Raw genomic sequence first — 27,944 nt, 5'->3', positions numbered from 1 at the left:
ATACAGCGGTGGGTGCCTTGAGATACGAGTTAAATTTTTTCATATGCTTGTTTCTCAAATCGTCTTCCCCTATTGAAATGAATGGAAATGCCGTTCATTCGTTCCTCTGTCCTAATAAAACCAAGAATATGTTTTTTTAATATGAAAAATAGTTCTCTACAATATAATAATAATAATATATATAATATTAACTTTTTAAAAATATGCAGTAAATGACAATGTAAATCAATAAAATGAAATTTACCACTTCTGCTTCAATTTACAGGACATAGTGCTGCTCCTTCTGGTGCAAGCTGTTTGACCACCAGGGAGCATAATAATGCTGACATACAGATGTGGGGTACTGTACACGATGACACTGGTCTTACAGTACTACAGGTAACTCTCAGTAAATTAGAGTTTGGTAGAAAAGTCCATTTATTTCAGTACTCAAACATTATACAGATTGATTCAACACTTGGGGAAAATAATTTTACGTGGGCAAATTCCTGCCTAGTTTCTACATGGAAAAAAAATACTGTTTCTTGATTGTTGGATAATATTCTAGTTTCTAGCAATTATTTTTTCGGGGGAGTCTCAAAGCTATAACCAGAATTATACATATTAATGACTGTGCATAGTGCATCTTTACTTTTTTAAATGAACTACCAAAGTTTTTGACACTATTCAGATTTACCATGATGCACCAGTATTACTCATTCTTTGAAGAGGATAAAGAATATATACCTGTGCGTATCAAATTGTCTGTCTTCATTGTGTTGCCACAGCGTCTGTGGTCAAATATCTACAGCTTAAAGGGTAAAACACTGTGCCGCTGATTCATTAGCCTGTAAATGGCATTTTGCATTGTTTACCATTAGGCTAAGTGAACTTTCCAAAGGCAAAGCTACAACATTTTTTTTTCAACACATGTGTATGTACTATGTTTAGTTTGTCAGTAAACCTGGACTGGGAATGACATTTAACAGTTTGAAGCCTCTTCCTTTAAAGGATTGTTCACCATCTGCCAAACTGCTGCTTGTTGTGAAGTGAGGATCTCGTATCGCAAGGCACCGCTGCAGTTGTAATGCGATGGTGTTTAGTTATAAAACACATCGTCCTCGGACAGCGAGCTGCTGTCTATGTGTCTGACGGCCGCCTCTGCGCTGACCGCACTGTGTTTGTCCTCGCTTGGAGAATTCCTCTCCTGCTGTCTAATGGAGGCTACTGGCGGTGGTTGGGGAGCGACCAGGTCGCTGAGCTGGCAGTCGGCCTGCGCCTGAGCGCAGAGGTTGTGCAGGTACTGGGGCACGCTGACGCCGCCGTCGTCCAGCAGGAAACAAGACAACAGGTGGCTCCTCTGTGCTCCTGAGGGAGGAAGAAGGTACAAGAGCCGGGAAAATCCAACAACTGCATTTCCACACTTCTGATAAGTATACTGACCGAAGTCATAACGTTACCTCATATGTCAGGAAAAATGAGACGTAAAACGTGATGATCAAGTCGGTAGACCTCATTTTAAATGATGGAGTTTTTCATCTTTGAGTTTTTGTGGTTTATTTGCTACATGAATGCGCACCTTGACGATGCAGAGCTTTTTGGTTCGCCATGACAACTCGCGACTGACACTTTCCCATTAGAAAAATCAGCCACCATGGAATACTATTTCAAATCCATTTGTACCCTAAATTACAATATTTCTCCAAGTTGCATGAATTAGATCCTAGCAGTGTATGTATTTTGCATAGTTTTCCTTGGTTGACTGTTTCCAGTGCGTGGACTCTAATCTGGATGCTAGATTTTTCTTTTTCTCCAATAAAATTTCAGCGTTGTTTTTCAATGTCAATGCAATCTGCTCAGACAGGCTTTTCATTTTCATTTTTCTGTCTTGCGCAGCAATCTCGATGGATTTTTTTTTACATTTACTGATAAGCATCTCCTTTGAGTGTAATGTATTTTTTTTAAGGTTTTGAGAAAAATATTGATTTAGAACTGTACCAGATTATGTACCAGGCAGTTTTGTGCTGTAATATTGTTTTTATACTCTGAACACATTCCCTTATGCTAGTATACTAACTGTTAGGATGTCAACAATTGAGCTAATATCCTTTATAATGCTTCCTTACAACGGTAAAATTGTTTTTTTTTTTTCATACCACCTTCATGTTAGCATTAGTATGTTAGCATTTTAGCTAACAGTCACGATTTTTTTTAAATGTACGAAAAATGTTTTCAAATTGATCTGGAATTAGTATACTCTTGGTTGATTTAAAGCATTTTAGCTTCCAAAATTTTACCATGAAACTTCACAAAAGGCGCTTTCGAACTTGCAAGACTCCGCAGAGCCATTCCAAATGTTTGGCCTGCCACTGTATTTAAAGGGCTGGTTGCTCATCGGATGAAGGATTTATTGTTTTGTCTCAAATTGGCAAAAATGATAATAAATATTTACTCTGTCCCTGTGCTCATAAACTCCATAATCTCCACTTTGCTCCAGAAGCTGTTTTCAGGCAACAACCACATCAATAGTAAAAACAATGAGACCTTTGTTAACCTTTTGGGTTGGTTAGCGTTACCCATTCTGACTGCTGTGTTCAATGCAGAGTGGGTTTTTTTTTTTGTTGTTGTTGCCAGTTTCCCCTGATGCAAGAGGAAATTTTCATTTAAGCAAGACATTACTTAGCTGGTGAGCCTAATTGGACAGAAATCTATGTATACTTCATAGAATATATATCTATTATGTGACCAAATGGATTTAGAATGGCATGTCATAGAAGCTTTTGTATTGCCATTCTTGCCTCTATAGAGAGCAATTATTGCTGACATTTTGAAGAAGCAGCTTCAAGAGACCTCAGTGGAGGCAGTGGGGTGGAATGTGATCGTCCATTGTCTCGCCATCGCAGACAAAGAGAGACTTTGGAAGCAACGCCGACAGGTCGGGCTGGTGACAACCAACCTTGCAAGCTGCTCGAAAGTTGCTCAAAGCAGTCGTTCACGGGCCAAACACTCATGGCCGCCTCGGCCAAGGCAAATTGTTCTGCTACGCCTGCACACAAACATGTTATCGCCATTGTTTTCCACGTGAGCCATTGTCCCCAGAGCTATATTGATCATTCTTGCCTGAGAACAAAAACAAGGTCCACATGGTTTGTTTTGCTCAATTGAATTCCTTCTTCTGACTCACCAGCAGCAAAGCGCGCTTCCTTGATCTCATCTGTCATTTGGGAGTAAAATTGTTCATCTTCCTGGGGCCCCCAGCTTCCGCGTCCTCGTGACCAGCCTCCGCTCCAGCCCCCGCCGCCGCCGCCTGGTCCAGCCTCCCCGCCGCCTCCCCAGCCCTTCCACTCGATCAGGTGAGCCACTCGCCCCTGAGCCATTGCCGTGGGCTTGGTGATGTGCTCCTTTATCGTGGCCACCAGACCTAATGAGGGATGGGTGCATGTTGAGCAACTGGATGTAAGAAAGGTCTAAACAGGAAGACTGGGGATAGATCATGCGGAAGCAAAAGTCATGAACAATGAGGTCAAGCCAAACAAGAAACCGAAAAAATTTTTTTATCTTTCGTGATTCAATTAGTTCAATCCATAAATCTTGTATTTATCCAACATTGGCTTAGCGAGCTTAATGGCGTCGCTGTCATCGTTTCCCGGCCCTGTTTGGCTCTCATAAGAATTCATTGCCTCTTCTCATCTGGCATTACACACAACATTTTTGTGGCCTTTCTAATTCTGCTTTCAGTGTGGAAAAGAACATGTTGATGAAAAGAGGAACACAGCTGAGCTGAGACAAATAGATGAGTACACCTTACTTAAATGTTTATTCGTCCCCTTCTGTTTGGATATGGGGTTATGAGGTTAGTGTGCATTTGTCCGCGTGCATATAAAACAGCACACAGGAGCCAAATAAAATTACTAGCGCCCATGGTTACTAATATAATTTTCCACGTCGGCTGACTGACTCACGGTGGGCCACAGCTTGTTGTTGACGCTGTGAATGTGCGCATGCGGTCTCACCTAACAGAGAGGACGTGGCCAGCTCGCCAATGCTGTAGTGGTTGCTTTTATCTGCCCCTCTGTCGTTTGATGGTGCCTGCTCATCCTGTACACAAAAAGAATATCTTCATTACCCCATTTTGTGTTGGTGTGTGTGTGTGTGTGTGTGTGTGTGTGTGGGGAGGGGGGGGTTAGCTTCAGCTAATCACATCATGATTTCTTGAAATGGGTGCTTTGCATGGCTACATGACAAACTGCTTTCACAGTGCATTCCCTTCAAAGTGGAATGTCAGAAATGTAATGGTACTGTCAGTATTTAGTCGTCTCTGTCTTTCAGATAGAACTCGCCGTAGCGCATGTCCGCTCAGCTTTGTGCATTTTGATAATTAGTTGCAAGACGACTTCAGTGCCGACGTCTGTAGCTCGGTTTTTTTCCATCTGGGACGCTGTCTCTCTTTGCGCGCACATATCTGTGCGGCACCGGTTTTCTGTAATGCAGTTGACTGATGTTGAGAAATGTACAACCGAAAATTATTTTTTCTGGAAATATGTATAAAAGACCCAAACAAAGAAAACCTTCATCAGTAGAATAAAATAACATGTTTGCCGTTGATTCAAATACCTGTATAATAACTGAAACATGTCCCAAGTTAAAAATAACTAGCTTTTTGGCTTATCCTTGAATGTTGTGAAAGAAAAAAAATAACGTTGGTAAATTGTTGGCGGCATGGTGGCGCAGCTGTAGCGCGTTGGCCTCACAGTTATGAGGACTGGGGTTCAAATCCCGGCCTCTCCCTGTTTGGAGTGTGCGTGTTCTCCCCGTGTCTGTGTGGGTTTTCTCCGGGCACTCCAATTTCCCCCCACATCCCCTCTAAATTGACCGCAAGTGTGACTTTGAATGCAACTGTGGTCTGTCTCCATGTGCCCTGCGATTGGCTGGCAACCAGTTCAAGGTGTACCTTGCCTCCTGCCCGATGACAACTGAGATTGGCTCCAGCACTCCCGTGACCCTTGTGAGGATAAGCGTTTCAGAAAATGGATGGATTGTAAAGTGTTTGAACTTCCCCCACAAAAAAATGAACTAAATTGGTCATTAAAGATGTGCCCGTGTGTTTGCTATATCCTCTGAAAGTGGCACAGGTTTCAACAATGCCTGCGTACTCCGTTCTCAGCTCTTCGGTATGCCACTGTTGCATTGAAATAGAAAATAACGAGCACGCACAGGCCGACGACGTCTGTGCAGCATTCACAACTCCGTGCTGAAAGAAGTGAGACTAGAGGTGGATATTTCAAACTCTTGTGCTTTTTGCAACAAATTGGCTGTAGTCAATATAGAGAAGGACACTGGATCGATTTCTCTGGCTTCTTTTCCATTCTCTTCAACTTGTTTACAACTTGGTGCGAGTAAAATCAATGGCAAGTGGCAACCTGTTTTCTTCTTTTCTCTCTTTTTTTTCCTTGAATAGATAGACAGTTTAAGGACTACAAGGTTAAATGTGTTGGGACACCTTGTCTGAAGATGTGGGAATGTTCTGTCATTGGCTATTCAATATATTACAGGAGACATCGTTGATAAATGACCTTTGACGATTTTTAAGTGTGATGCTGGAGCATAATGAACCTGTTGCATTATTTTTTTAATCAACAATATACATGGCATTATCAACAGAATAGAAACAGACTTTCTCCTGCCTGCAAACACATGCTTAGCTCACCCTTGTTATAAGCTGAGCATTATGTGCTCATTAGCAACATAAAGGGCAACATTTGAGCTGATAGATACAATGGATATGCAAAGTCTACACACCCCTATTCAAATGCCAGGTATTGTGATGTGAGAAAAGATGTGATCAAGTTCAAGCATTTTGTAACTTTTTCACCCAATGCTAAATTTCAAATGAGAAATAGAAATAAAAAATCAAAACGATAATTTGATTGCACAAGTGTCCACACCCTCATAATTGTGGATGTGGCTCAAAATACACTAGCCACCACTATCTCTCACTCTCTCTCTCCTTCTCCCCCCCCCTCTCTCTCTATATATATACACACACACACACACACGTTTTTTTTTTTTCAAATGACTTGTGTAGGGGGGAGGGGATATGGTGGACAGTTGGGGGTGTGCCCAGACTTTTTTTTACCCCAAGATCTGCTTCTCAAGCATCCAGCCTCTCGTGATCGACGGGGGTGGGGGGTGATGGTTTTTTTTTTGTCCGTTTGTTTTTTTAGAATGACCAATGATGAAATAGAATGACCAAGTCACAAAGATCTACCCACCACTAAAATGCAGCACATATTTATTTTAAAGTATATTGAGGAGCGAGGCCAGTATTGAGTTTTCCTTTTCTCCCCGTGCCTGCATGGGTTTTCTCCAGGCACTCCGGGTTCCTCCCACATTCCAAAAACATGCAACATTTATCAGAGACTCTAAATTGCCCCTAGGTGTGACTGTGAGTGCGGCTGTTTGTCTCCATATGCCCTGTGATTGTCTGGCAACCCGTTCAGGGCGTACCCCGCCTCCTGCCTGATGATAGCTGGGATAGGCTCCAGCACTCCGCCGACCCTTATGAGGATAAGCGGCTAAGAAAATGGAGGGATGTAAATACAAGGCGAAATTTATCAGAATGAATTTGGCCTTTTCTGACTTGAGAGCATTTTACCTTGTGAGATAGCTGACTTTTCAGACACATTAAAGAAAGAATAACCTCCGGGGAAAGAGCTTTGACTCACCTTGCCGGAGGGTGCAGGATGACCCTCGTGGAGCGCCGTCACAGGATAGTGGACGTCTGTTGGTTAAGCACACACACAAATGTCACACGTATCCCGGCCGTATGCCTGTGTGTTTCTAGACACTGCTCATGGGGTTCAGAACTATTTGCTTCTCATTATCAGGGCCACGGGTCAAGCGTTGCGTTCGACTGGAACCTCGTGCCAACTTCATTTTGGGAGTGAGGCTCATGAATGACAAGAGGAAATGACAATTAACATCCTTGAAAAGGTCACTGGAAACACACACACTCACACACACTCGGGGTTTCCCCGGAGAGGTGGCGCAAGACAATTGGCTGTTGCTGTGGCAACCCTACAGCAACAGGAGGCGAGTGATACCCTTTCATTTACTTAAGTCACCAGAGCAGGAACCAAGTCCCAAACACACAAACACACACACATTACCGTTTTATCTGAGTGTCTGCCATCCTCCCTTTTGGAATATTTTCAGCGTTCATCACAGATTCAGACAGAAAATATTGCACGGTAGTTCAATGTCATCCATAATGACAATGTCAGATGACTTCAGCATCTCATTTCTTGTGAAGTTCTCTTAAGAAGGAAGGCCCCGAGTGAACATTTGCATGCCAACATCGCCGCACAGAATACAAATGACGAGACGCGCTTTTGATGGATTTGTCACATCGGGATTTAGTATTGTTGCCCTTATTCTCACAAAGCACAGCTACCTGCAGACTCACAAGGGAAAAGTGGGTCGAAATGAGTGGTGACAGTGGGGTTTTTTTACGTGGAATAATTGTGTCACACAATCATCATTCGGAGGACAGATCCAGGTCATGATTTTATTTTTATTCATTTGTGGTATTTTTAGTGTCTGATGCCGGATGTCAGCCATTGACATGTCAGCAGTGTCACTCAGTCTTGTGAGGATAAAATAATCAAAGAGCAACTTTCAGGCTCGCTTCCACACACTCGCACAAGCACGAGGATATGCACACACATGCATCCGGACACTGACCTTTGTGACTTTTACAGAGGCAGCAACCCATGATGTGTGGAAAGCCTGCAGGCGCTTATGTTGTGCCCATGATGGCTTGAAGATGACGAGGGAGGGCAGCTGGCTGACTGGGAGGAAGAAAGAGACAGAGAGACGGCGCGTGGGTGAGGGAGCAGAAAATGGGGAGAAAGTATGAATGCATGTTTGGTGACGTATACAACAAATCCCCTCCCCTCTTACATCTCTATTCTTCTCACAAGCATGGTGGGGCGGGCGGAATCCAATCAGGGAATATAACAAAATGATTGCAAGTACAACAGCAGCAAAGGATGTTTTCTTTTCATGGTAATTATTTAAATTGGGTTCATTACGTATATTTGGCCTGTGGGCATGCTCTGAATGCATCTGCTTGATGGTCAGAGGTTGTGAGTTGGAATCAAGGTACATCGGTTTCCTCCCAGATTCCAAAATCATGCATGCTAATTTCACTGACACTTCTAAATTGTCTGTACATGTGAATGTATGAACATTTGTTGGTGCGTATGTGCCCTGTGATTGACTAGCAACAAGTCCGGGGTGCATCGCGCCAATTGCCCGAGTCAGTTGGCAGAGGTTCAGCTCTGAAGCGCTGCCACATTTATTTTGTGCTTGTGTCTCTTTCTCCGAAGTTCAAAGTTGGTATTACCAAAGGACGTGGATGTCTAATTGTGCTTGCCTCTAATTTAAGTTTAGTTATTTTACAAGTGGGCATGGTGTGACAGAAAGGGGCTGATGTAGAAGGACTTGACTTTCAAGCGGTGAGGATGGTTTGATCCCAGGGGTGCCTGCACACTGCAGCAGCACATACATAGAAACTGCATTTACCCGATTATATTGGTGCACTGAAAAAATAAACACTAATCCATTATATATTTTCACTTTGATTCAATGTAAATTATTCATTGTGTGTATGGTAGCAGACATTCTCCCCGCGTACTGATGTGACGCAGTGACTCCCCACGGCCTTATAAACTGGATTCTTCCACTCTGCTGTAACCCTCCCAGAGAAAGATCCCTAGTGGAACCTAAAGTAATTGGCAGGTTCCCTTGAAATATGTATTTACAGCAAGGGTCTCAAACGCACTTTACCTTGGGGCCACTGGATGAAGAGTGTGGCTGTGGCTGAGCCGTAGCCTAGCCTCGGCACCAATGCACACGCACGCAATTTTAATTAGAATCTTTTTTTTTAAACTCAAACATCTTTTTTAATATTTTAACACAATAAGTTTTTTTTTTTTTTTTTTGCAAAACTACTGATAAAATGCTCCACGGCAACGATGCTGTAACTCTCACTCATTGAAAAATGTTTCTCAGCTTGCATCAAGCCCGGTCGATGTCACGCCCCCGAGAGCCATATACCCCGCCGTGATTGGTTGGTTCGATAGCTCCGCACACAACACGGTAAAAGTGCCATTTGTATAAAACTTGAGGGCCATACTAAAATTAAACTTTCATGTTATGTACGGGGCCACAAAATATCGTTTCATGGGCCACAAATGGCCTGCAGACTGCTAGTTTACAGTCATCAAAGAGTCCTTGCCTCGTTAAAACTGGCAGCAGACCAAAAATGGTGGGACTCCCCTCTCTGGGATACCAAACATGCATGCAACCCACTGACGCTTAAGAATACTGCAACCTGTGAACTCATTTGATGTGGAACCAAGAATAAATGGGTTTTGATATTTCACAAACTCATCAGCAATATTCCAAATGTATGCCTTGATGTCTATGTCAGTGTGGCAACTTTCCAAGCTCACCTGCAAGATCTTGAGAACTGGTTGTCTTGATTTGACTCCAAGCAGCATACTATGTGATTCAAATCACAAGTAGTTTATTTGCCAAGACAAACGTATAAATAAGATGCTTGATCACTGAATAAAAAGTGTACCAAGTTGAGGTTATTTTAAGTTCACGATTTTAAACCCGGGCAGGCCGGTGGGTCATATGCCCTGGGTCAGCTGGAAAGCGTTGGTCTCACAGTTCTCATGTCCCGGGTTCGATCCTGGACCCGCCTGCGTGGAGTTTGCATGTTCTTCCCGTGCCTGCGTGGGTTTCCTCCGGGCACTCGTTTCCTTACACATCTCAAAAACATGCAACATTAATTGGACACTCTAAACTCCCCCTAGGTGTGATTGTGACTGCAGCTGTTTGTCTCGATGTGCCCTGCGATTGGCTAGCAACCAGTTCAGGGTGTACCCCGCATCCTGCCTGTTGCCAGCTGGGATAGGCTCCAGCACACCCCGTGACCCTCGTGAGGATAAGCGGCTAAGAAAATTGATGGATTTTAACCCCATTTATGGGTCAGAATTATAGACAAGCTTCAAGCTGATAGCTGTGGTCTTTTCCAGGTCTTCTCACCCCTTCCCCACTGCGGGTACAGTATTTATCTCATGACTCCCACCTTCTGGAGGCACTTGTGTTTTTCCTCCCCCCCCCCCCTCTCTCTTTGTGTGTTCTGGCTGGCAGCTCGCCAGCCACAAGCCAACCTCGCTCAGCCATCCCTCCCCCTGCTTTGTTAGGACACTTGGCTTGGTAACTGCAGACCTTGGGGACTTAGAAATTAATTGCTTTTTTTTAAATACACAAATGATACAGTATCCTGAAAGTTTTTATTACATGTAAACCATGTTTCAATGTTGGAATAAAAGGCCGGCCCTACAGGACTTGAATGGAACAGCGATGTTTCTATGTTTTTTTTTTTTTTTTAGTTGCCCTAATAAAGCACTTTCAAGATGACCTTTATACAGTGTAGGGAAATGTTTTTCTTAACAGAACACAGGCACATACAAATTTTATATTAGAATAATATTACCAAAATAATAATGATCTCTATTTACTGAAATTAAATTTACCAACTCAGAATGAAATTTGCATACAAAACTGGTATTATTCTGTTGTGTGAATGGCACAGATTATTTATATACCTTCTGCTACCCAGTGGGAGAGCATTTCATCGTTCTGCCTGTCACTGTACGTCGCTGGCAAAGATAATTTGATGTGACTAAATAATCATTTTGAAACCAAATAAGTGAAATTAGGGGATAAGCTGTCCAGAAAATTGATGGATTGTTGGATAATTTCTCTCAGCATACCTAATGATCTCTTATGGAACACGAATGTGCACAGTGTTTGGGAATTACCGGTGTGTGTATGTGTGTGTGCGTGTGTGTGTGAAATTGCATGTCTCGTATATGCAATAAAAACAACAAGTAAAAAACAATACATTTGTAGACTTCTAACATGAGTAAGCACAACACACTTTTTTTTAGGGTGTAGTGTGTTGGCTGGGGTGTCTGGACGCTGCAACTAAATTCTGGCGCTGTTTCCATCTTCACAAAAATGCTACTGCTTCTCACTCAAATAACAATATAAAAAAATGCACGAATACAAATGGCAACACTAAGATTTTGTCAAGGGAAATCACTCAATGTTTTTTTTTTTTGTAGTGACAAGGCAGGACGGAAGACCCCAGCCATCCCTTGATCGCTGAGCTTTTACAAGGTTGCAGGGGAGACACACATACAAATGGTAGAGTGAGTTCTTTTGTCTTTTTAGATGACAGATAATTCATAAAATATTTTCCCTCGACTCACCTAATGATCTCTTATGGAACATTAATGTGCTCCTACTCCTTCCAGGTTCAAACATAACAGAGGCAACAACTGTTTACATAAGAGCGCTTTTCAGGATAACTCGGGATAACTCCCTGTTTGGTTTTCCCAAAGTGTTTCAGGGCATTATATTCCTACTGAACTGAAAATGTATAAAAAAAAAAATCTTTCATCTTTTTCTGTAATTTTGCAAATAGAAATAATTTCGGTAATTGACCTAAACACTGAAAGTGTTGATTTTGACTTCATGTCAGACAACGAAGAAAAAACGTGTCTTCTTAAAGTAAATGTAATGTTCAGCTGTATCCCCAATTAACATCTTCAGAAAACATGTTGCGAATCATGAAATTTCATTTCTGACACGTGATATTTACAAAAGACTCGTATTATGAGTTTGGGAAATATATATATATTTTTTTTATCATAGAAACAATTGTGACCTTTTGGTCATGGATGAAAACGATCAATTATTTAAATTCTGTAAAATTTATTTGCTTTTCCGAGGGAAATTGAGTGGGCCATATGTTTTTCTTTTCCTTAACCGTAATTGATCAAATTATATGAAAATGACACTTACTGTGTATAAAAACATTTTCTGATTCGACCTACTTTGAATCTCAATATTTCCTGGTAGAATAGATTATTAAATTGTATTGCTAGAGTTGGATAATTAAAAAATTAAAAGTTTACTTTCAGCACAGCCACGTGGTAGAATTGCGCAAGTGCCAGTGTTTTCTACTGCGCATGCTCACGAACGAAAAAAAAAACATCCGACCGGTCCCTCTCAATCGATCAGCGAGAGGAAGATGGCGCTCAACCAAGTCAACTGCACACGGTCGATCACCGAAAATCTCGATCGCCTCTCCCACTAGGATCAACTTTTCCTAGCAGCAACCGGGCCACGGACTCGAGAACGCGTCGAGGAGCGTGCATAAGAGCGGTTCCGGGGGTAGGTCTCCACGAATAGCGGTCGGCATGAAGGCGTTTTAGAGAAGAGCTAGCTTTGAAAACAACGGACGACGGCGTCCGCCATCTTGTCATCCTGGCTAGGCATGCTAAGTTCATCCCCGATAACGCGACCACGACGATCATGGAGGAATTGTAATCGATTTATTGCAAGAGTGGCCGGAAGCGTTCATGTTTTTCGCTCATATTTGCAATTCCCCATCAAGTTTTCTTTTGTGCCAGAATGGCGTCTCTAAATCCTCATTTCGCGAAGGAACGTTTGGTTTCTGTCGGTAGCTGAGAGTTTTGTAGAGAATTAATTATAAAAGGTGTCGTTTTATCTTAACCCAGTAGTGACACTCCTGCCAGTAACCGCTTTTTTACAGATAATGTCAAAATCAGTCATTATTGTTTTTGGAAACATATACAGTATATTCACCAACATACATGTGGAGTTTCAACATTATTGATGCTTCAAGTGGGCATCTTATTGTTAACCCCACTCTGGGAACACACACATACAGACACTGATAGGGACTGTCCATGCCTAAAAATTCTGAACTGAAGGATTCTTTTGAATTTAAGGTCTACAAAAAATATGAACCGTGCAGTTGCCTTGGTTTGGACCTTTACAGGTGAAAACGAGAAGTGTGTCTTTGAAAGATTATTGTTGCGATTGTCGTTGATTCTTCTCGTCATGTGCAAAATAACTCCACTCACATGGTTTGTTTTTTTGAGGGAATTAAATTCATGTGTCATCACTTTATCAGTTTTTACATTTTGCATTTTTTCCCCCAAAAAACAATAAATAAATGACCTGATCTTCCACTCATCAAATTGTCTCAGAGTCTACGTCAACTTCCTGGTCATCCAAAAAGCTTTGAAGGCCAATGGAGTTCCCGTTGCACAGCGGGAAGGTCTTGGAGCAGCTCAACAACCAGCGCAAGCAGGGCTTGTTGTGTGACTGCACATTTGTTGTGGATGGAGTGGACTTCAAGGCCCACAAGTCTTTGCTGGCAGCCTGCAGCGTCTACTTCCGTACCCTCTTTCTGGACCAGAAGGATGTGGTGCATCTGGACATCAGCAATGCCGCAGGTTGTGACGAGCGCTGTGTTGCGCTTTTCTGCTGCTGCGGCCGTTTGTGATGCTTTCCGTCGGTGCAGGTTTGGCCCAGGTCCTGGAGTTCATGTACACAGCCAAGCTGAGTTTAACTACTGACAACGTGGAGGATGTGATGGCTGTCGCCAGTTTCCTGCAAATGCAAGAGATTCTAAATGCTTGCTCCCTCTACCAGTCAGGGGCTAATTCAGCTCCGTGCCTCGGAGTCGTCGCGCTGGATGTTCCTGAAGGTGAGTGCAGTGTTTCTGTAGGATTGATGGCTGACACTCGGATTTAATTGATGAAACAAATGGTGCACAGTGGTACCTTAACTTGAGAGTGCCTCAACTTTTCTGGTTTCAAGTTTTCAAAAATTGTCTTGGGTTCTGAGCACAGGTTTGATCTACAGTGAGCATCAGGACATCCGGGCACCACCAGTTCATGTTACTGCGCAGTGAAAATATAGTCACAGTTATATTCTTTTTATCACCTATGTATATAGATCCTATCCCTATGCAATCTTTTTCCATATATTGAACTTAGATGGATGACACCCAGCTCTAGCTCCCCACCAAACCTATTGCCATGCGTCCTTATTCCTCCCTTACTCCCTGCTTCTCTGGTTCTCATCCAATTTTCTACAAGTTAGCTGTGATAAAACCGAAATATCTGAAGTATTCAACCATTGTACATGTCTTTCACGTACATTAACGTTTTTTGTTACTTGTAAAGGCGAAAAAGCCGGGGATGGACAACTGAGAGAAGACTGCGACAGTGACCTGGCAGATGTGGTGTTCAGTGCCGAGCATTGTCCTTCCATGTGCACCGCTGAAAGCAACAATAAGCTCACAGAAGATTACAACCAAACCACACAGGGCTCAGCACAAACACAGAAGGTGGACGTGTCTGAGTTGAACCCCCCACAAAGCGGTCCAGTTATAGCACAACCCACCAAAAGTAATGTTGCACAAAAGAGAGCGCCTGTCAAGAAGGAGGACGAGGAGGATCGTGACGCTATACAGGATGTCGCATCAACTTTTCAGGATGATCCCTCTGATGTAGACTACATACCACGTAAGTTCATGATTTTAAAAAAGAAAGCACTAGCTTCATCGCTTTGGTTTATATTTAGGCAGCTAGAAATGTCAACATTCTCATATGATGCATTGTGATATCTTCTGTTTTGCCAGATGCACCAATCAAATCTGTCAACACTCCCATTTTTACCAGTTCTCGTGGTAGACGAATTAGGAAACCTCCTCAACGGAACTTCCCTCCTGGTAAGCCCGACTTGTGATTTTATTTGCATCATCAATGTCATCGGTTTTAGCTGGATGCTTACTTGTCCTTTGGATAATTGAGGCAAATTAAATTGTCGTTCTGCTGTATTTAGATTTTGTGAACAGGATGGGGTTAGGGTTAGGACACAAGCATGCAAAGATTTCAGACCATGAAATTTGGTAGATGTCTATTTACTGTACATTGTAAACTGGGGCAAAAAAAACGGTTGGAGGTGTTTTCATGATCTGTGATCATTCTTTTGTGATGAACTGTAAGACAATGACCCAGCTGATGAAGGTATAAAAAGTGAAACTAAGAAGATCATACCAGGCCAGGAGGTTGAATCTGAGGAGGTCGATGAAGAAGACACGACCACTGAGCCGCATTCGGACGGCGCTCAGCTCGTGGGAGATGCACGCAAAGACACAGAGGAGAACGCAATCCACAGCACCGCGATCGGGAGCCGATCCGAGTCGAAGCCTTACAGCTCTGTGACTCACAAATGCGAGGTGAGAAATGTGCACGACGGGCAGCACAGTGGGGCGTAGTTATCAAATCTGGCTCAATGTTGTGAGATCCAGGGCTCGAATCCTCCAGTCAGTTTAACTGGAGACTCAAAATATATTAGCAGGTGTCCAAATGTTTTCCTCCATTGACTACATACAGAAAATGGAATTTAAAACACATGGTAGAGCCAATCAATCAAGCGCTTATCTATTTTTTTATGTATTGTTGTATTTTTAAAAAAACTGCTAGGTTGCACCTGTCTGTTGGTGGTGATTTTGAAATGGCCCACAGCCCACTTTTTCACTAGTTCACAAAGGGGACTTGGAGACCCAACAGAAAGTGGAGGAAACCATATTTAGATTTCTTTGTTGTCATTTTTTTAACTTCACACACCAGTGTACAATGAAATCTCATTGTCAGCTCTGTTAAAACCATTTCAAAAATTAACTGACAAGCAGTTAAGTAAAATGGAGACAAAGCAATGACTAGTGGAAAGAGAAAATTTTTTTCTTCGCAATTGGTATTATCTATAGTCACTAATAGTATGACTCTTTTTTTGATCAATTGTATGTATCTATCCATCATCTGAGCCGCTTATCCTCACAAGGGTCGCGGGAGCGCCTTGAGCCTAGCTCAGCTATCTTCGGTCTGGAGGCGGAGTTACACCCTGAACTGGTTGCCAGCCAATCTCCTGAAAACTAAATAAGCCAAATATATGATGTGTACTTTTTTCAAGCACTGTGGGAAGAAATTCACGCACACTGGCAATTTCAAGAGACACATGCGCATTCACACGGGAGAGAAACCCTTCACCTGCCGAGACTGCAACAAGGCTTTCTCTGATGCGGCGGCTTGTAAAGCTCATGAGAAAACACACAGGTCAGAGCCACGTTGTACTTAAGTCTTTTTTTTTTTAACTCAAATGTTTTGTTGTTTTTTTTTTTTTGTTCAAGTAATGGCAGTCTGTCGAGCATTAATGGTGCGATGTCTTCCCCTCGGCAGTCCCCTGAAGCCATACTGCTGCTTGATCTGCGGAAAGAGCTACCGTCAGATCAGCCTGCTCAACCTGCACCGCAAGCGACACACTGGCGAGGCCCGCTACAGCTGCGAGTCATGCGACAAGCTCTTCACCACGTCGGGGAACCTGAAGCGCCATCGGCTGGTCCACAGCGGCTTGAAGCCGTACCGCTGCGAATACTGTGACAAGGCTTTCTCGGACCCCACCGCCAAGATGCGACACTTAGAGACGCACGACGCCAACAAGGCCAACAAGTGTCCGCACTGTGACAAACGCTTCAATCAGGTAATTGCTTCATACAGACAATTTGTACACCTGCAATAGGATTTCTTGTATACCATTCATTTTTGTCTGTTAGCCTGGAAATCTGAAGGCCCACTTAAAAATCCATATCGCAGACGGACCCTTGAAGTGCAGAGAATGCGGCAAACAATTCACCACCTCAGGTAAGAAAAATAACAGCAGAGTGAGTAGCGGAATTTGGCATCTTCATAGGCTGCCACCGCATTAGGTGGCACCTGGTGGGTTTTTATGTGATTTATTCATACAAATTAAGTTAGAACGCAACCATGTGCTAATTCTTATTAGCACTGCTACTAATATTTTTTTCTAACATTAAAATCAATGGATTTAATTAAAACATCCCTATATATTTATATGTATAGAGATATTGTGTATAGATATATATTCAGGCAAACCTTTTAATAAAGGTAAAAAATAAATATGAGGCCCTAAAAGTCTCTAAAAACCCCTAAATTTCTGAGGGTCCATTTAGGGGGCCCTAAAAGTCCTTAAAATTCACCGAAAACCGGTCAAGCCCTTAAAAGGGTCTTAAATGAAAAAAAATCAAAGGGAGGATTTCTACCGCCAAAATTCTCCCTAAAAAAAAATTATCTTTTATTTTTAAAAAATAGAGATCCGTCTGGCGTCCAAAACAGCCGGAAATTGGCAAGGGAGGTCACTCTGTGTTCACAACTTTTTTCTTATAGTCGCCATCATGTCGTTGATATTCCATTGTTTGTTTTTGTGAGGAGGCATTTCCTTTCGTCTTCGTAGCGTAGTTCTTTGATCGATCCAATAAGAATACTTATATCATGGGGAAGTGCATTTTTCAAGATGCTTGGGTTGAAAGTAAAGAGTTTGGGAGCTGGGTTCGTCGAAATCCAAAAGATCGGCACATATTCTACTGTCATCTGTGGAAACAGAGTTACCAGCTTGGAAAGATGGGCCTCAAAGCACTGGAGTTGCACCAGAAAAACAGGAGACACGCTGATTTGGCGAAGACTGTCTCATCTTCTGTTAGTATGAATCTGTTTCTGTCAAAATATCAAGATAGTGAAGCATTAACTTCAGGCAGTAGTAGGGATCAACCAAGCACCAGTACTGGCAGTGCGTGCACACTTACAGTTGCCAGTCATCGACTTCAACCAGCCAGAAGTCAGGCTCTCTGAACGTAGTTCAATACATGGAAATACAATACATGGGTTCGCACTTGCTACCTCACCTCTGAATTCCTGGGACATTCAGCAGCAACTGATCTTCAGGAGTGTCTGGACCCTATCGTGTGTGACTTCGGTCACCAAAAGCTGCTCCAGCTCTCGATGGATGGCCCCAATGTTAATTGGAAGCTGTACGAATCTATTCAAGAAGAAATAGAAAAGATGACCACCCGCCGTATGCTGCAGACTGGAAGCAGCGGTCTACACATCCTCCATAATGCATTTCGAATCGGTTGCGAGGCAGCTGGATGGGGGGTGGAAGATTTTCTGTCCAGTCTCTACAACTTGGTTCGCGATGCACCTGCCAGGCGCGAGGACTTTAAACAAGTCACTGGATCCAACACTCTCCCTCTCATGTTTTGCAAGGACAGATGGCTTGAAAACATTAATGTGGCAGAGAGAGCCATCACCCTGATGCCACACGTATGAGATTATTGCGAGGGAGCAAGGACGAAGGAAGGTGAACTGCCCAACCAACAGCTCCTTCACTGTTGTTCAGAAAGGAGCACAGGACCCCATCTTGTTGCCAAGCTTCACTTCTTTCTTATGTGCGCCAGGCTGGTGGAACCATTCCTGAAATTGTACCAGACTGACAAGCCTATGCTTCCCTTCATCACAAAGGAAATGGCCACCCTCATCAAGACTCTGATGGAAAGGTTCATCAAGTCTGAAGTCCTTAAAGAAAAGGCAGCCTCCCTCACCAGCCTTGTCAAGATTTATGTCGGTGACAAGTCACACTGGGTGGATTTATCAAAAGTAGGCATAGGCTTTGGTGCTGAGAGACTGCTTCTGAAATCTGGCATTGCAACTGACCGTGTAAAGCAGGAATTTAGGATGAGCTGGCAAACTTTCCTGGTAAAGATGTTAGAAAAGTTGCTGGAGAAGGCCCCCCTCATATACAGCTTAGTCCACCTACTAAACTGGATGGACCCTCGGCAGATTGTCATGAAAGATGTAAATCAGAACAACAACAAAATACTCCAAAAAACCTTGAACATCATGGTGGATCACAGAAGGCTGGAGGAAAGCAATTGCGACAGGATTCTGTTCCAGTATTCCAGACTGAGTGAAAAGATCCAAGAAGATGAGGAGATTAGGGTCGCTTTCTCTGACTTCAACATCTCTAAGGGCAGGCTGGACACTCTCTTCCACTCCACTCTGCATCAGCAGGAAAGCCAGCAGTTCCAGGAGCTATGGGGGGTCATAAAGCAGCTGCTGCTCCTGTCCCATTGACAGGCATCTGTGGAAAGAGGCTTGTCCACAAACAAGGTCACCGAGGACAACCTAAGCAAGGAGTCACTGATTGCTCGGAGGCAAATAGTGGAGGTGGTCCAGCAATATGGAGGGCCTGACATGCTGCCTATCACAAAGGAGCTGTTGGTCACTGCGTCTTCTGCCAGAAGTATTTACTTCCAGGATCTAGAGGAAGACAAGAAGAAGGAGGATGCATCAAAACAGGCAGAGAAGAGGAAGGCAGCTAAGGTAGAGACAGCCTCAAAGTCAAAAAAGGCAGAATAGAGACTGTAGTTAGAATCTGTTATGTGAAGTAAATATGTGAAGACATTGACAATGGTCATATCAATGAGAACTACCACAAGGGGTGACAGGTGATCCCTGTGACAGGTTCTGAGGTACTGGAACCTTTGATGAACCAATATTGGTTGATTCACCATTGGGTGAGTCTTTTTTCTTTATTGTTGATTTGCCACGATGGCCCTAAATTTTTCATGTCGGCCCCTAAGAATCCCCCTAAAAAGCCCTTAAAATTTTTTGGGTCAGAGTGAGTGTGAACCCTGTTTATGTGTGTCAGGAAATCTGAAGCGTCACTCCCGGGTCCACAGCGGAGAGAAACCATATGTCTGTTCGCACTGCCAAAGAGCGTTCAGTGATCCCGGAGCTCTGCAGCGGCATGAACGCATCCATACAGGTACGTCCATTACAGGTGCACAGAGATGGCAAAAGCATCTGTATTTAGTACTTATTTAAAGTACTGATACCTATGCAAAAAAAAAAAAAAAAGTTCACACTTATAAATTGACTTAAGTAAGAAAGTCAAAAGTAAATCTACATTTTCAACCAAATAATAACAGATATGTTGTGAGATTTCTGTATCTCTCCATATGAGGCATGAAACTAGTCCAAAATTAGTAAATTATGTCCATGATCAGTTTGGATTTTTGACTCATTTTAATACCAGTGAATCATTCTTCAAGCTAGCTTTCTACAAAACTGATGTTGTTCATTCATTCCAGACAGTTTTGAAAAGTAGGGCCCAAAAATAACCTTGATAATGAAAGGTTATTCTAAATTCGGCGTTCCCTTGCTGTGATTGTACGACGTATATAACTGTACACTGCACAATGTGCGGACATCCTTGTTATTATGGTCCTGTCTATGGACCTGTCATTCACAAATGAAATATGCTGACGCTTTCCCCCACTAGCTTGGCTACATGGAATGTGCCAACATTTTGCCCCCCCACTAGCTTAGTGTCGCCACTGCTATGTGCCTCAAGGGATCTTTTCTACAATTTCTATGATCGATGCACTTGACTCACTTCTGTTTTTTCGTTGTCCTACTTTTTATTTTGTCGTCGTCACCAACTTTAAAAGGTAACAAGCCCATTTTTTTTAAAATGTAAGGAATAGGAAGTACAGATACTTGTTTAAAATGTTGCCAGAAAAATGAATACTCAAGTAAAGTAGTAAAAGAATCTATCTGTGTAATGTAATGTACGTCGTTACTTCCCACCTCTGCAAGTGCAATACAAAAGATTCCAAAAGTAGAGGCTGAATGACTGCCCACACATGCTGCAACACTCGTCTTGTTTCCTAGGAGAGAAACCTTGCGTGTGTCACACTTGTGGCAAAGCCTTCACCCAGGCCAGCTCCCTCATTGCGCACGTCCGCCAGCACACCGGAGAGAAACCCTACGTGTGTGATCGCTGTGGTAAAAGGTCAGTGACACTCACAAGTCTACAGTGGTTTCTTGAAATACAAGCTTCATTTGTGCTGCGACCAAGAACGTTTCAGCCTATCCCCCCAAAAATGTTTGTAATAAGGAAAACAGCACTATATACAGTACTTGTTTGTACATGAACAGAATGAAACAGTTTTTTCATTATGATTTAATATTGCAATCCAATTCATTGTGGTGCTCCTCCTGGTATGCTTATCTTGACCATTGGGAGGCAGGGTAATACAGTCATACAAACACAAATGAAGAATAGTACTCATACACTTTGAATTCATGAGCCTTGTCAAATACAAATTGAATATAATTTAATAAATAATGCTGCTATTCCATTGTACTACTGCAAATAACTCACTAAGATGCTGTATTGGTCATTTTTCCAAGAGATTAAGTACATGTGTTAGTGAGTTTTGTTATGTTACGGCATTTTCCATTGTTGGTTAGGATTAAGCTATGCAGACTTTTCTCAGGCAACACTACTGTATGTGGTTGTTGTAAATACACGTTTAGTTTGACAGTAAACAGCTGAGAATAGCAATAAACAACTTCTTTTTTGGTGAATGGTTCACTGTTTTCCAAATTACTGCTTATTCTGTAGTGATTTTAGTCGAGTTTACTGTTCGGCACATTTAGCACTTAACATCATAAGCTTGCACTTGCAAGTCTAAGGAAAAAAAATGTCCAAATGACTGTTCGTGTCTGAGGAAACCCTGGTAGTCGGACCACTCATATCGCAAGGTTTTAATGGCATTTAACTTTCTAAGTGTCCAGTGATGGACTTGGCTTTGGGTGTCCTGGAATTTTGGTCTCTTTGGCAGGTTTGTGCAGTCCAGTCAACTGGCCAATCACATACGTCACCATGACAACGTGCGGCCTCACCAGTGTCAAATGTGTGACAAGTCATTTGTCAACGTGGGTGACCTTTCCAAGCACATCATCGTTCACACAGGTAACACGTGTGCCAGTTTCCCTTTTTTGACCTTTCACTTGACTGTTGACTTGTCTTTAGGAGAGAAGCCTTTCCTGTGTGACAAATGCGGCAGGGGTTTTAACCGCGTCGACAATCTACGCTCTCACATCAAGACCGTCCACCACGGAAATGCCGGCATAAAGCGGAGAAGGCCCGGCGCCGGCAGCGACTCGGACGTGGAGAATGACGGCTGCGTCGAGGCATCCACCTCGAACGGCGAGATCAACATCGTAACTGTCACCGATGACATTGTTACCCTTGCAACTGAAGCCCTGGCGGCCAGCGCTGTGGCTCAGCTAACAGGTCAGAGAATTGAGTGACGTCAGGCTTGGTTCAGTATTACACGATGTCAAAAAAGTCAGCACACCCATGAGTGGAAATGTCCATATTTGTCCCAATTACCCATTTACACTCGTTAGTGACATGTGACGTGGTACAAGGTTCTTAGATGTTGATGGGGAGCAAGTGTATTAAATCTGGTGTAATTTCTCTTACGCTGGTCACTGGAAGTTCAGCATGGCATTTCATGGCAAAGAACCATTGACGATCTGACAGCTGATCCCAGGGCTACAGAACATTGTGTGTGTGTGTTTTAATCCGTGGAAGTTTTTGGAATTGCACTGAATGCTCTGTAGCCCTCTGCCTGGAGGACGTGGATGGATTTTTACTCTCCTTAATGTTTTAGTTAAAGATTGCCCAGGCAATAAGAATGTTCAGTTGCAACCTGTAAAGCTCTGGTGACCTCCATGCACAAGAGTTTTAAGGCAGTGCTGGAAGAATACGGAGTCCACACAATATATTGACACTTTGGCACACGTTTCACATTTTCCCTTTGGGATGTTCTCATTTTTGTTGGCAGCGGCGTCAACGTCAATAGTTGTCTATTATGTTATTTTTAAATTGTATTTTAGTTAGAACTGCTGCAATTTACTTTGCTGGGTGTCTACTTCTTGTGGACATCATGAATGAACTCTCCCTGTGTCACATTACTGTTACCATCACAAAGTATGTGTTATTTGTGGCACTTATAAACCAGTGCTCTCAGTGGACGGAAATTTGTGGTTTGCAAAGTATAATGTGCGTGCATGTAAGCAGTGGATTTTTCTTCTTGTTTTTAACTTTTGGTTTATCTCGTGTGGTAAAATTAAAGGTCCACTGACAGCCATATAGACATTTTAAAATAGATATAATGAAAACTACATATATTATTATTCACTTCAATGCCAATATGAAAAAAAATGAGCAGAGAGCGTGTCATTCATGTGCAAAGTTGCGGAAGTCTCACTCGACATCCCAGTGGTGGCCATGGTGCCTGCAACGTCATTTACAGATGTCACACTGGGACGGTCGCCATTGAAAAGACCCTTTGCCACCTGCTATGGGAGATGAACAACAGAGATTTTTGGCTTTTTCTTCTGAGACTGAAGCTCATTTCAAAGAGAACATCTCACAATCAAGTGAAATGACTGGGGCAATATTACCCTATCGCGAGCCATATTTAGATGATGTGCGGATAACTTCTAGCAACACACTCCCCAACAGATGGACGAGGAACCCGATGAAATGTTCAAAATGAAAACCCAATACCAGTGCTTTGTTATATTTTGCCGGTTTGACCAAGGGGATTTATTCTAAAATATCACGTAACATATGCCATATACTGTGAGAAAAATTAGTCCCCCATAACTATTATTTTTTTAATAGCTCTATACACACCTACCTGTCATTTAGAACACACAAGGCTCTTGTTGTGGAGTCACGACGAACTAGGTGTTTTAGAAGAGTGTGAAGAGTGAATCCATCCTCCTGATCGTTTCAGCAAAATCCAGCAATTCAACGAGCCGGCGTTTTGACTAACAAGCAGTTCCTGCTGGTAAAACAGGTTTAGACACACGAACCCACCAGTATGGGCGTCTGCAAAAACGTCACTTCCTGGTTCTTCTACAACACAAATGCCTCAAGAGAATGGAGATGCAAAAATCCATACACGACAACATGCTGAAATGTGAAAACATAGATGGCTCCATTCTGGCTGACTTTTTTTTTATTAAAAACATACTAAAGTGTATGTTTTGAAGTGTCAGTGGACCTTTGATTTCTGTTACACGAAGTTGAGTGATCGTATTGCAATATTCGTATGACTCGCCAACATTGCATCACACTAGCCAAAGTAACTTTCAAGTGGTACTTACCTATCAATCAGATGAACAAACATTCACATTCACAGCTTTGGCCCATGTCAGTAAACCTGAAAGCCAATACTTGATCATGTCTTTCCAGTGTTACCAGTGGATGCGTCCGTGTGTGCTGATGCAACCGAAGCTTTGAAAGCTGAAATTACCAAAGCAGTAGAGAAAGTGCAGGAAGCAGGTGAGCCTGAAAAGTACCAAGTGTGGAAACTCTTACTAATGCACTGTGTGGGCTGAAGGCCCCAAACATAAAGAATTAGGGGAGAGTGCTATGATCTAAAATCTATATCATGATATACATTGTATCCAACTAATGGTAATGGGATATATTGTGATATAAACTCAAATGTAAAAATTAAAATAGATGTGTTTTTGGATGGGTTATCGCAATCTCACGAAAAGCTAGAAATAAATTGTGTATGTACACGTCAAAAACAAAGCTGCGTACTTTGTATTTGTGCTGATCTCGTAATTTAAATTCACCACTCTGAAATACAGACAACCACGATTAAAATTGCTGATATTCGCAATATTATAGTAGTATATTACTTAATAGATATGAATGTACTTTAGACCTCTGTTTGAGGTAACATATACGTTTGTTTTTCAGACATCTGCGCGTGGATTGCAGCTGTTATTTTCTCTCTAATTTTTGTATTACAGTACTTGCTGTTTCTGCAGTTCATCTGTATTGTGACGTACACAAGACAACTGTTACTAGCGACATAGACCTAGCGTGCGTTTATGACTGCAGGAAAAGTAAAAAAGCGTCATGCAACTGTCAACACTGCCCCATCCCTCGCTCAGTTTCATGACTTATACTCCGTGGTAACGTGGCCACAGCTAGATTGGGGTGATACTGTACCGTTAAAGCACTGGAGCCAGGGTCCATCTGAGCACTTAGCACAGCTCGTCCTTGTCATACACATTTCTTATTGACTGCAATAGAGGTGAAGCTTGATTACAACGCAAACTAAAATTCCAGTCCCTCTCAGGCTTCTTTCCCCCTCTATTTCCTCTCCACCCTCACCCCTTTTTTACTGCACATTGCAGTCGAGAATGACACCATAACAGAAACATTTCTAGGTCGTGGCGGTGCGCATGTAGCAGGGGCTTCATTTATATGTTTATTTAGTTAGGTATTTATTTGTAATCACAATTCATCAGTGGAGTCCAAATCTATGCCTTTTACTTAGTATACTTTTTATACTACACACACCTATCGACAACAGAATGCTACACACTCAGCCCTGATATTTTGTATTGCACAAGTAGTAGTGGTGCAGTGTTTCTAAACCTGTGAGCAAAGCACATATTTTACACTAGAAATTCTCACGGCACCACTAAAATATAGTGTTACAAGAAGTAAACAAACCAAAACAATGAGCGTTTACTTTGACTTACAACAGAATGAAAATTCTATAATGGCTTTTTTTTGCATGCCCCCGCCTTTCTGTTTTTAGACCCCAACACGGAGATACTTTACGCCTGCGATTCCTGCGGTGATAAATTCCTAGATGCTAGTTCGCTAGCTCAGCATGTACGCATTCACACAGCCCAGGCCTTGGTCATGTTTCAAGCAGACTCGGACTTCTACCATTATACGGCGGTCAGCAGCGCTGTGGGGGACAGCGCCGCAACATGGCAACCTGTAGCCGAACAGGTGATCCAGGAAGGTGAGCTCATATTCCGTGGCCAAGTCGGAGAAGTCAGTGCAGAAGAGGGGACCATAGAGAAGGTACAAGGGGAAGGAGGGCTTATTGATGGGAAGAATGGGGAGGATGGACAGCTTGAAGTGGTGGCTGAGCTTCAGACAGATCGAAAAGCTGACGGAGAGCTCATAGTGTGTGAGGTTCAGGTGTAATCTTACATCTTACATTCCCTATATAGGGAAAATAAATTATTTTGTTCATTTGACACATCATGGAGAAGAGTATTGTTAGCAAGCCTGTCTTATTAGGGAAAAAAAAGAAAACTGACTGAAAAATGGAGATGACCTCCAAGATGTTGGTCGTTGTGGGAGTATCCGCTAAATGCACTGAAAACACACCCATTTTACAGCAAATAGGTCCCCACAGTACAGTATGTGCTGAGATGTCTCTAGTCTACTGCAGGCTGAATAACTTGTACTCTTTTTAATAATTCACTTTCCCTAGTGTTTCTCTTACGTGGGGACTCAGCAACACTGAGGGAGGCACTGTCATATTAGACAACCCCACTGCCATTCTAGCTAGCTTGTTAACTCGTTAGCTTGTGGGCCTATAGACATCGTGCACCTATGTCATAAAATCATTGCCATATTGCCGGTCAAACAAAGCATTATTGAAAGTTAATTCCGTTGAGACGAAACGAAAATGTCTTATCACACGACCCCCAGAGTTTTGTCCGATACGTTAAAACATTTATAAGGTGATAATAAACAAAGGTACATGTTAAAATAAGAGACATTTGGCATAGAGGATCCGTATGTAATGCCGATCACGGTTTATTATTTTTTTTAAATACACATTGTTCTCAAATGAGTCAACTTGGCATTACAAATACTTCTTAATAATTTGAGATTGAGAAGAGTAATTCCTATCTGAAATGAAATGATTGCTACACAGGTGTATGTATTTCATTGGGCACCATTCATCCCGTTTAATTGCTGAAAACCATCGATCTTTTCTGGTCTTTTCAGTTGGTATTCTATAGAATGATGTCTTTTAAGAACTGTCTCATCTATTGTGACAACCAACAGCACAACAAGTGTCAGCTAATTTGAAAAATCTGCTCCAGTTCAACAACTCACGCACTGCCGAGCAGCTTTGTTTGACCGGCAATATGGTGCCGTGAAAACGGTGACATCACATGCACGATCTTTATAGTTAAGTTTCTCCAAAAGGTTTCTATTATGTGGATCTGGCCCCAGGAGAGGCTGTGAAATATTGGACGAACCCAATTCTGGTCCGCGGACTAGTAACTGCTAGATCAGCAGTGGAAACGTCTAATTGGCCATTGCCTTACTCCGTGCTCCGCACATGGCATAACACTTGAGGGAAGATCCTTTTTTTCAGTTTGTAGACATTTTTTGATGGCTAAAAAAACACTTTAGTGATAGAAATCGGCCAAGTTATCACTCCGAATTAACTGGCGAATGCGCAGAATGGCCTCTGATGCAATGACGGCACTTGGTACTTATAGGACTCGTATAGAGAAGCAGGGCCAACTCATACCAGAAAGCCCAAGTGCGTACTCTGCCTTGTTTTTAATGAGTAAATAGCTGAAAGAGTCTAATGCTAAATCTCCGCAATTCAGTAATAAATATTTCTTTTCATGTTTTCAGCACCTCAAACATATTCAATGGATTCAAAAACAGATGACTTCACAGGGTCTTTAAAACTTTACACAGTTCAAAAGATACCTTTCAAAGTTTCCCACTGGGTGCAACACTTTAAGAAGGAAAGGTAGACATTAAGGCAGCGTTAGTTATGAAGTGTATATCATTCCAACATTGTACTAAGCATAATCAGTTTATTTTTGTATTGTAATGATGGATAGTGCATTGTCCATTGCAAAAAACAAGAAAAGTATGTATTGGTTTTTCCTTTGATACTGAGTTTGGGTATTTTATTAAAGTACAGAATATTGTACGGATTAAGTATTTTCCTATATTTCTTATTAGTATAGAATATTTATTTTGTCCTCTTATGTGGCGATTCAACATCACAACTTTAATATTTTACGCTTCTTGGACAATTTAAAGTTTGCATTGTCAAAGTCTGTAATGTTACTGCATTGGGGTGAAAATTTGATCCATTAAAAAAAAAAAAATCCGCCCATTGTGTTACTTTTCTTGTCATCTTTCATTTCACCCCATGATTGAAGTCTGAATGAACGGCTACTACTTTGTGGCGTGCCTTTTAAATAATGATGGCCATATTCCTATTGGAAAGATATCACTGTCTGTTATCCTCAAAAGTTGAATAAACATAATGTGTATGGCGAGTGATGGTGCTCCTGGATACTGGTAGCTTCTTTCTTCTCCACATTTGACAGTTGCCCCAGCAAGTCCTTTTTCAGCATCCTTCCCAAATTCTTTGGCTCTGAAGGTGAAACCAGGGTGGTGCTATA

The 27,944-nt window shown here is 42.3% G+C and overlaps 2 protein-coding genes across 5 annotated transcripts; one reads left to right on the top strand and one right to left on the bottom strand.

Moving 5' to 3' along the window:
- Window positions 1–398: 398 nt before the first annotated feature.
- On the bottom strand, window positions 399–9,035 carry fam131c (family with sequence similarity 131 member C). 2 transcript variants are annotated; one of them, XM_061813067.1, is made up of 7 exons: window positions 8,830–9,035; window positions 7,723–7,829; window positions 6,705–6,760; window positions 3,993–4,077; window positions 3,164–3,400; window positions 2,936–3,025; window positions 399–1,347 (listed from the first exon to the last, which is right to left on the bottom strand). In XM_061813067.1, exons 2-7 carry the CDS (start codon window positions 7,751–7,753, stop codon window positions 1,079–1,081), a joined length of 768 nt encoding a protein of 255 aa, XP_061669051.1. In that variant the 5' UTR covers window positions 7,754–7,829; window positions 8,830–9,035; the 3' UTR covers window positions 399–1,078. The 2 variants fall into 2 exon arrangements, with proteins under 2 accessions (XP_061669051.1, XP_061669058.1); XM_061813074.1 differs by having other exon boundaries at window positions 7,723–7,825.
- On the top strand, window positions 1,335–27,919 carry zbtb17 (zinc finger and BTB domain containing 17). 3 transcript variants are annotated; one of them, XM_061813034.1, is made up of 17 exons: window positions 1,335–1,363; window positions 3,238–3,332; window positions 11,187–11,268; window positions 13,143–13,391; window positions 13,460–13,645; window positions 14,127–14,468; window positions 14,585–14,674; window positions 14,952–15,184; window positions 15,919–16,061; window positions 16,185–16,485; window positions 16,559–16,646; window positions 19,510–19,626; window positions 20,535–20,655; window positions 21,491–21,621; window positions 21,682–21,945; window positions 23,923–24,012; window positions 25,295–27,919. In XM_061813034.1, exons 4-17 carry the CDS (start codon window positions 13,187–13,189, stop codon window positions 25,693–25,695), a joined length of 2,712 nt encoding a protein of 903 aa, XP_061669018.1. In that variant the 5' UTR covers window positions 1,335–1,363; window positions 3,238–3,332; window positions 11,187–11,268; window positions 13,143–13,186; the 3' UTR covers window positions 25,696–27,919. The 3 variants fall into 3 exon arrangements, with proteins under 3 accessions (XP_061669018.1, XP_061669009.1, XP_061669027.1); XM_061813025.1 differs by lacking the exons at window positions 1,335–1,363; window positions 3,238–3,332; window positions 11,187–11,268 and adding an exon at window positions 12,106–12,300; XM_061813043.1 differs by lacking the exons at window positions 1,335–1,363; window positions 3,238–3,332; window positions 11,187–11,268 and adding an exon at window positions 12,483–12,931.
- The last annotated feature ends 25 nt before the right edge of the window (window positions 27,920–27,944 follow it).

Source organism: Syngnathoides biaculeatus, chromosome 2, assembly GCF_019802595.1.
Source record: "Syngnathoides biaculeatus isolate LvHL_M chromosome 2, ASM1980259v1, whole genome shotgun sequence".
Classification (NCBI taxonomy): Eukaryota; Metazoa; Chordata; class Actinopteri; order Syngnathiformes; family Syngnathidae; genus Syngnathoides; species Syngnathoides biaculeatus.
The sequence above is the reverse complement of the archived record's forward strand: the minus strand, read 5'-3'. Positions and strand labels throughout refer to the sequence as shown.

What these genes read in the sequence shown, in the direction of transcription:
- fam131c (XM_061813067.1), bottom strand. Translation starts at nt 7,753, where the DNA reads ATGGGTTGCTGCCTCTGTAAAAGTCACAAAG. An exon ending in CCTCTGTAAAAGTCACAAAG is followed by an intron (nt 6,761 to 7,722) that starts GTCAGTGTCCGG and finishes CTTAACCAACAG; the next exon opens with ACGTCCACTATCCTGTGACG. An exon ending in ATCCTGCACCCTCCGGCAAG is followed by an intron (nt 4,078 to 6,704) that starts GTGAGTCAAAGC and finishes TTTTGTGTACAG; the next exon opens with GATGAGCAGGCACCATCAAA.
- zbtb17 (XM_061813034.1), top strand. Translation starts at nt 13,187, where the DNA reads ATGGAGTTCCCGTTGCACAGCGGGAAGGTCTTGGAGCAGCTCAACAAC. An exon ending in GCTCATGAGAAAACACACAG is followed by an intron (nt 16,062 to 16,184) that starts GTCAGAGCCACG and finishes TCCCCTCGGCAG; the next exon opens with TCCCCTGAAGCCATACTGCT. An exon ending in GCATGAACGCATCCATACAG is followed by an intron (nt 19,627 to 20,534) that starts GTACGTCCATTA and finishes CTTGTTTCCTAG; the next exon opens with GAGAGAAACCTTGCGTGTGT.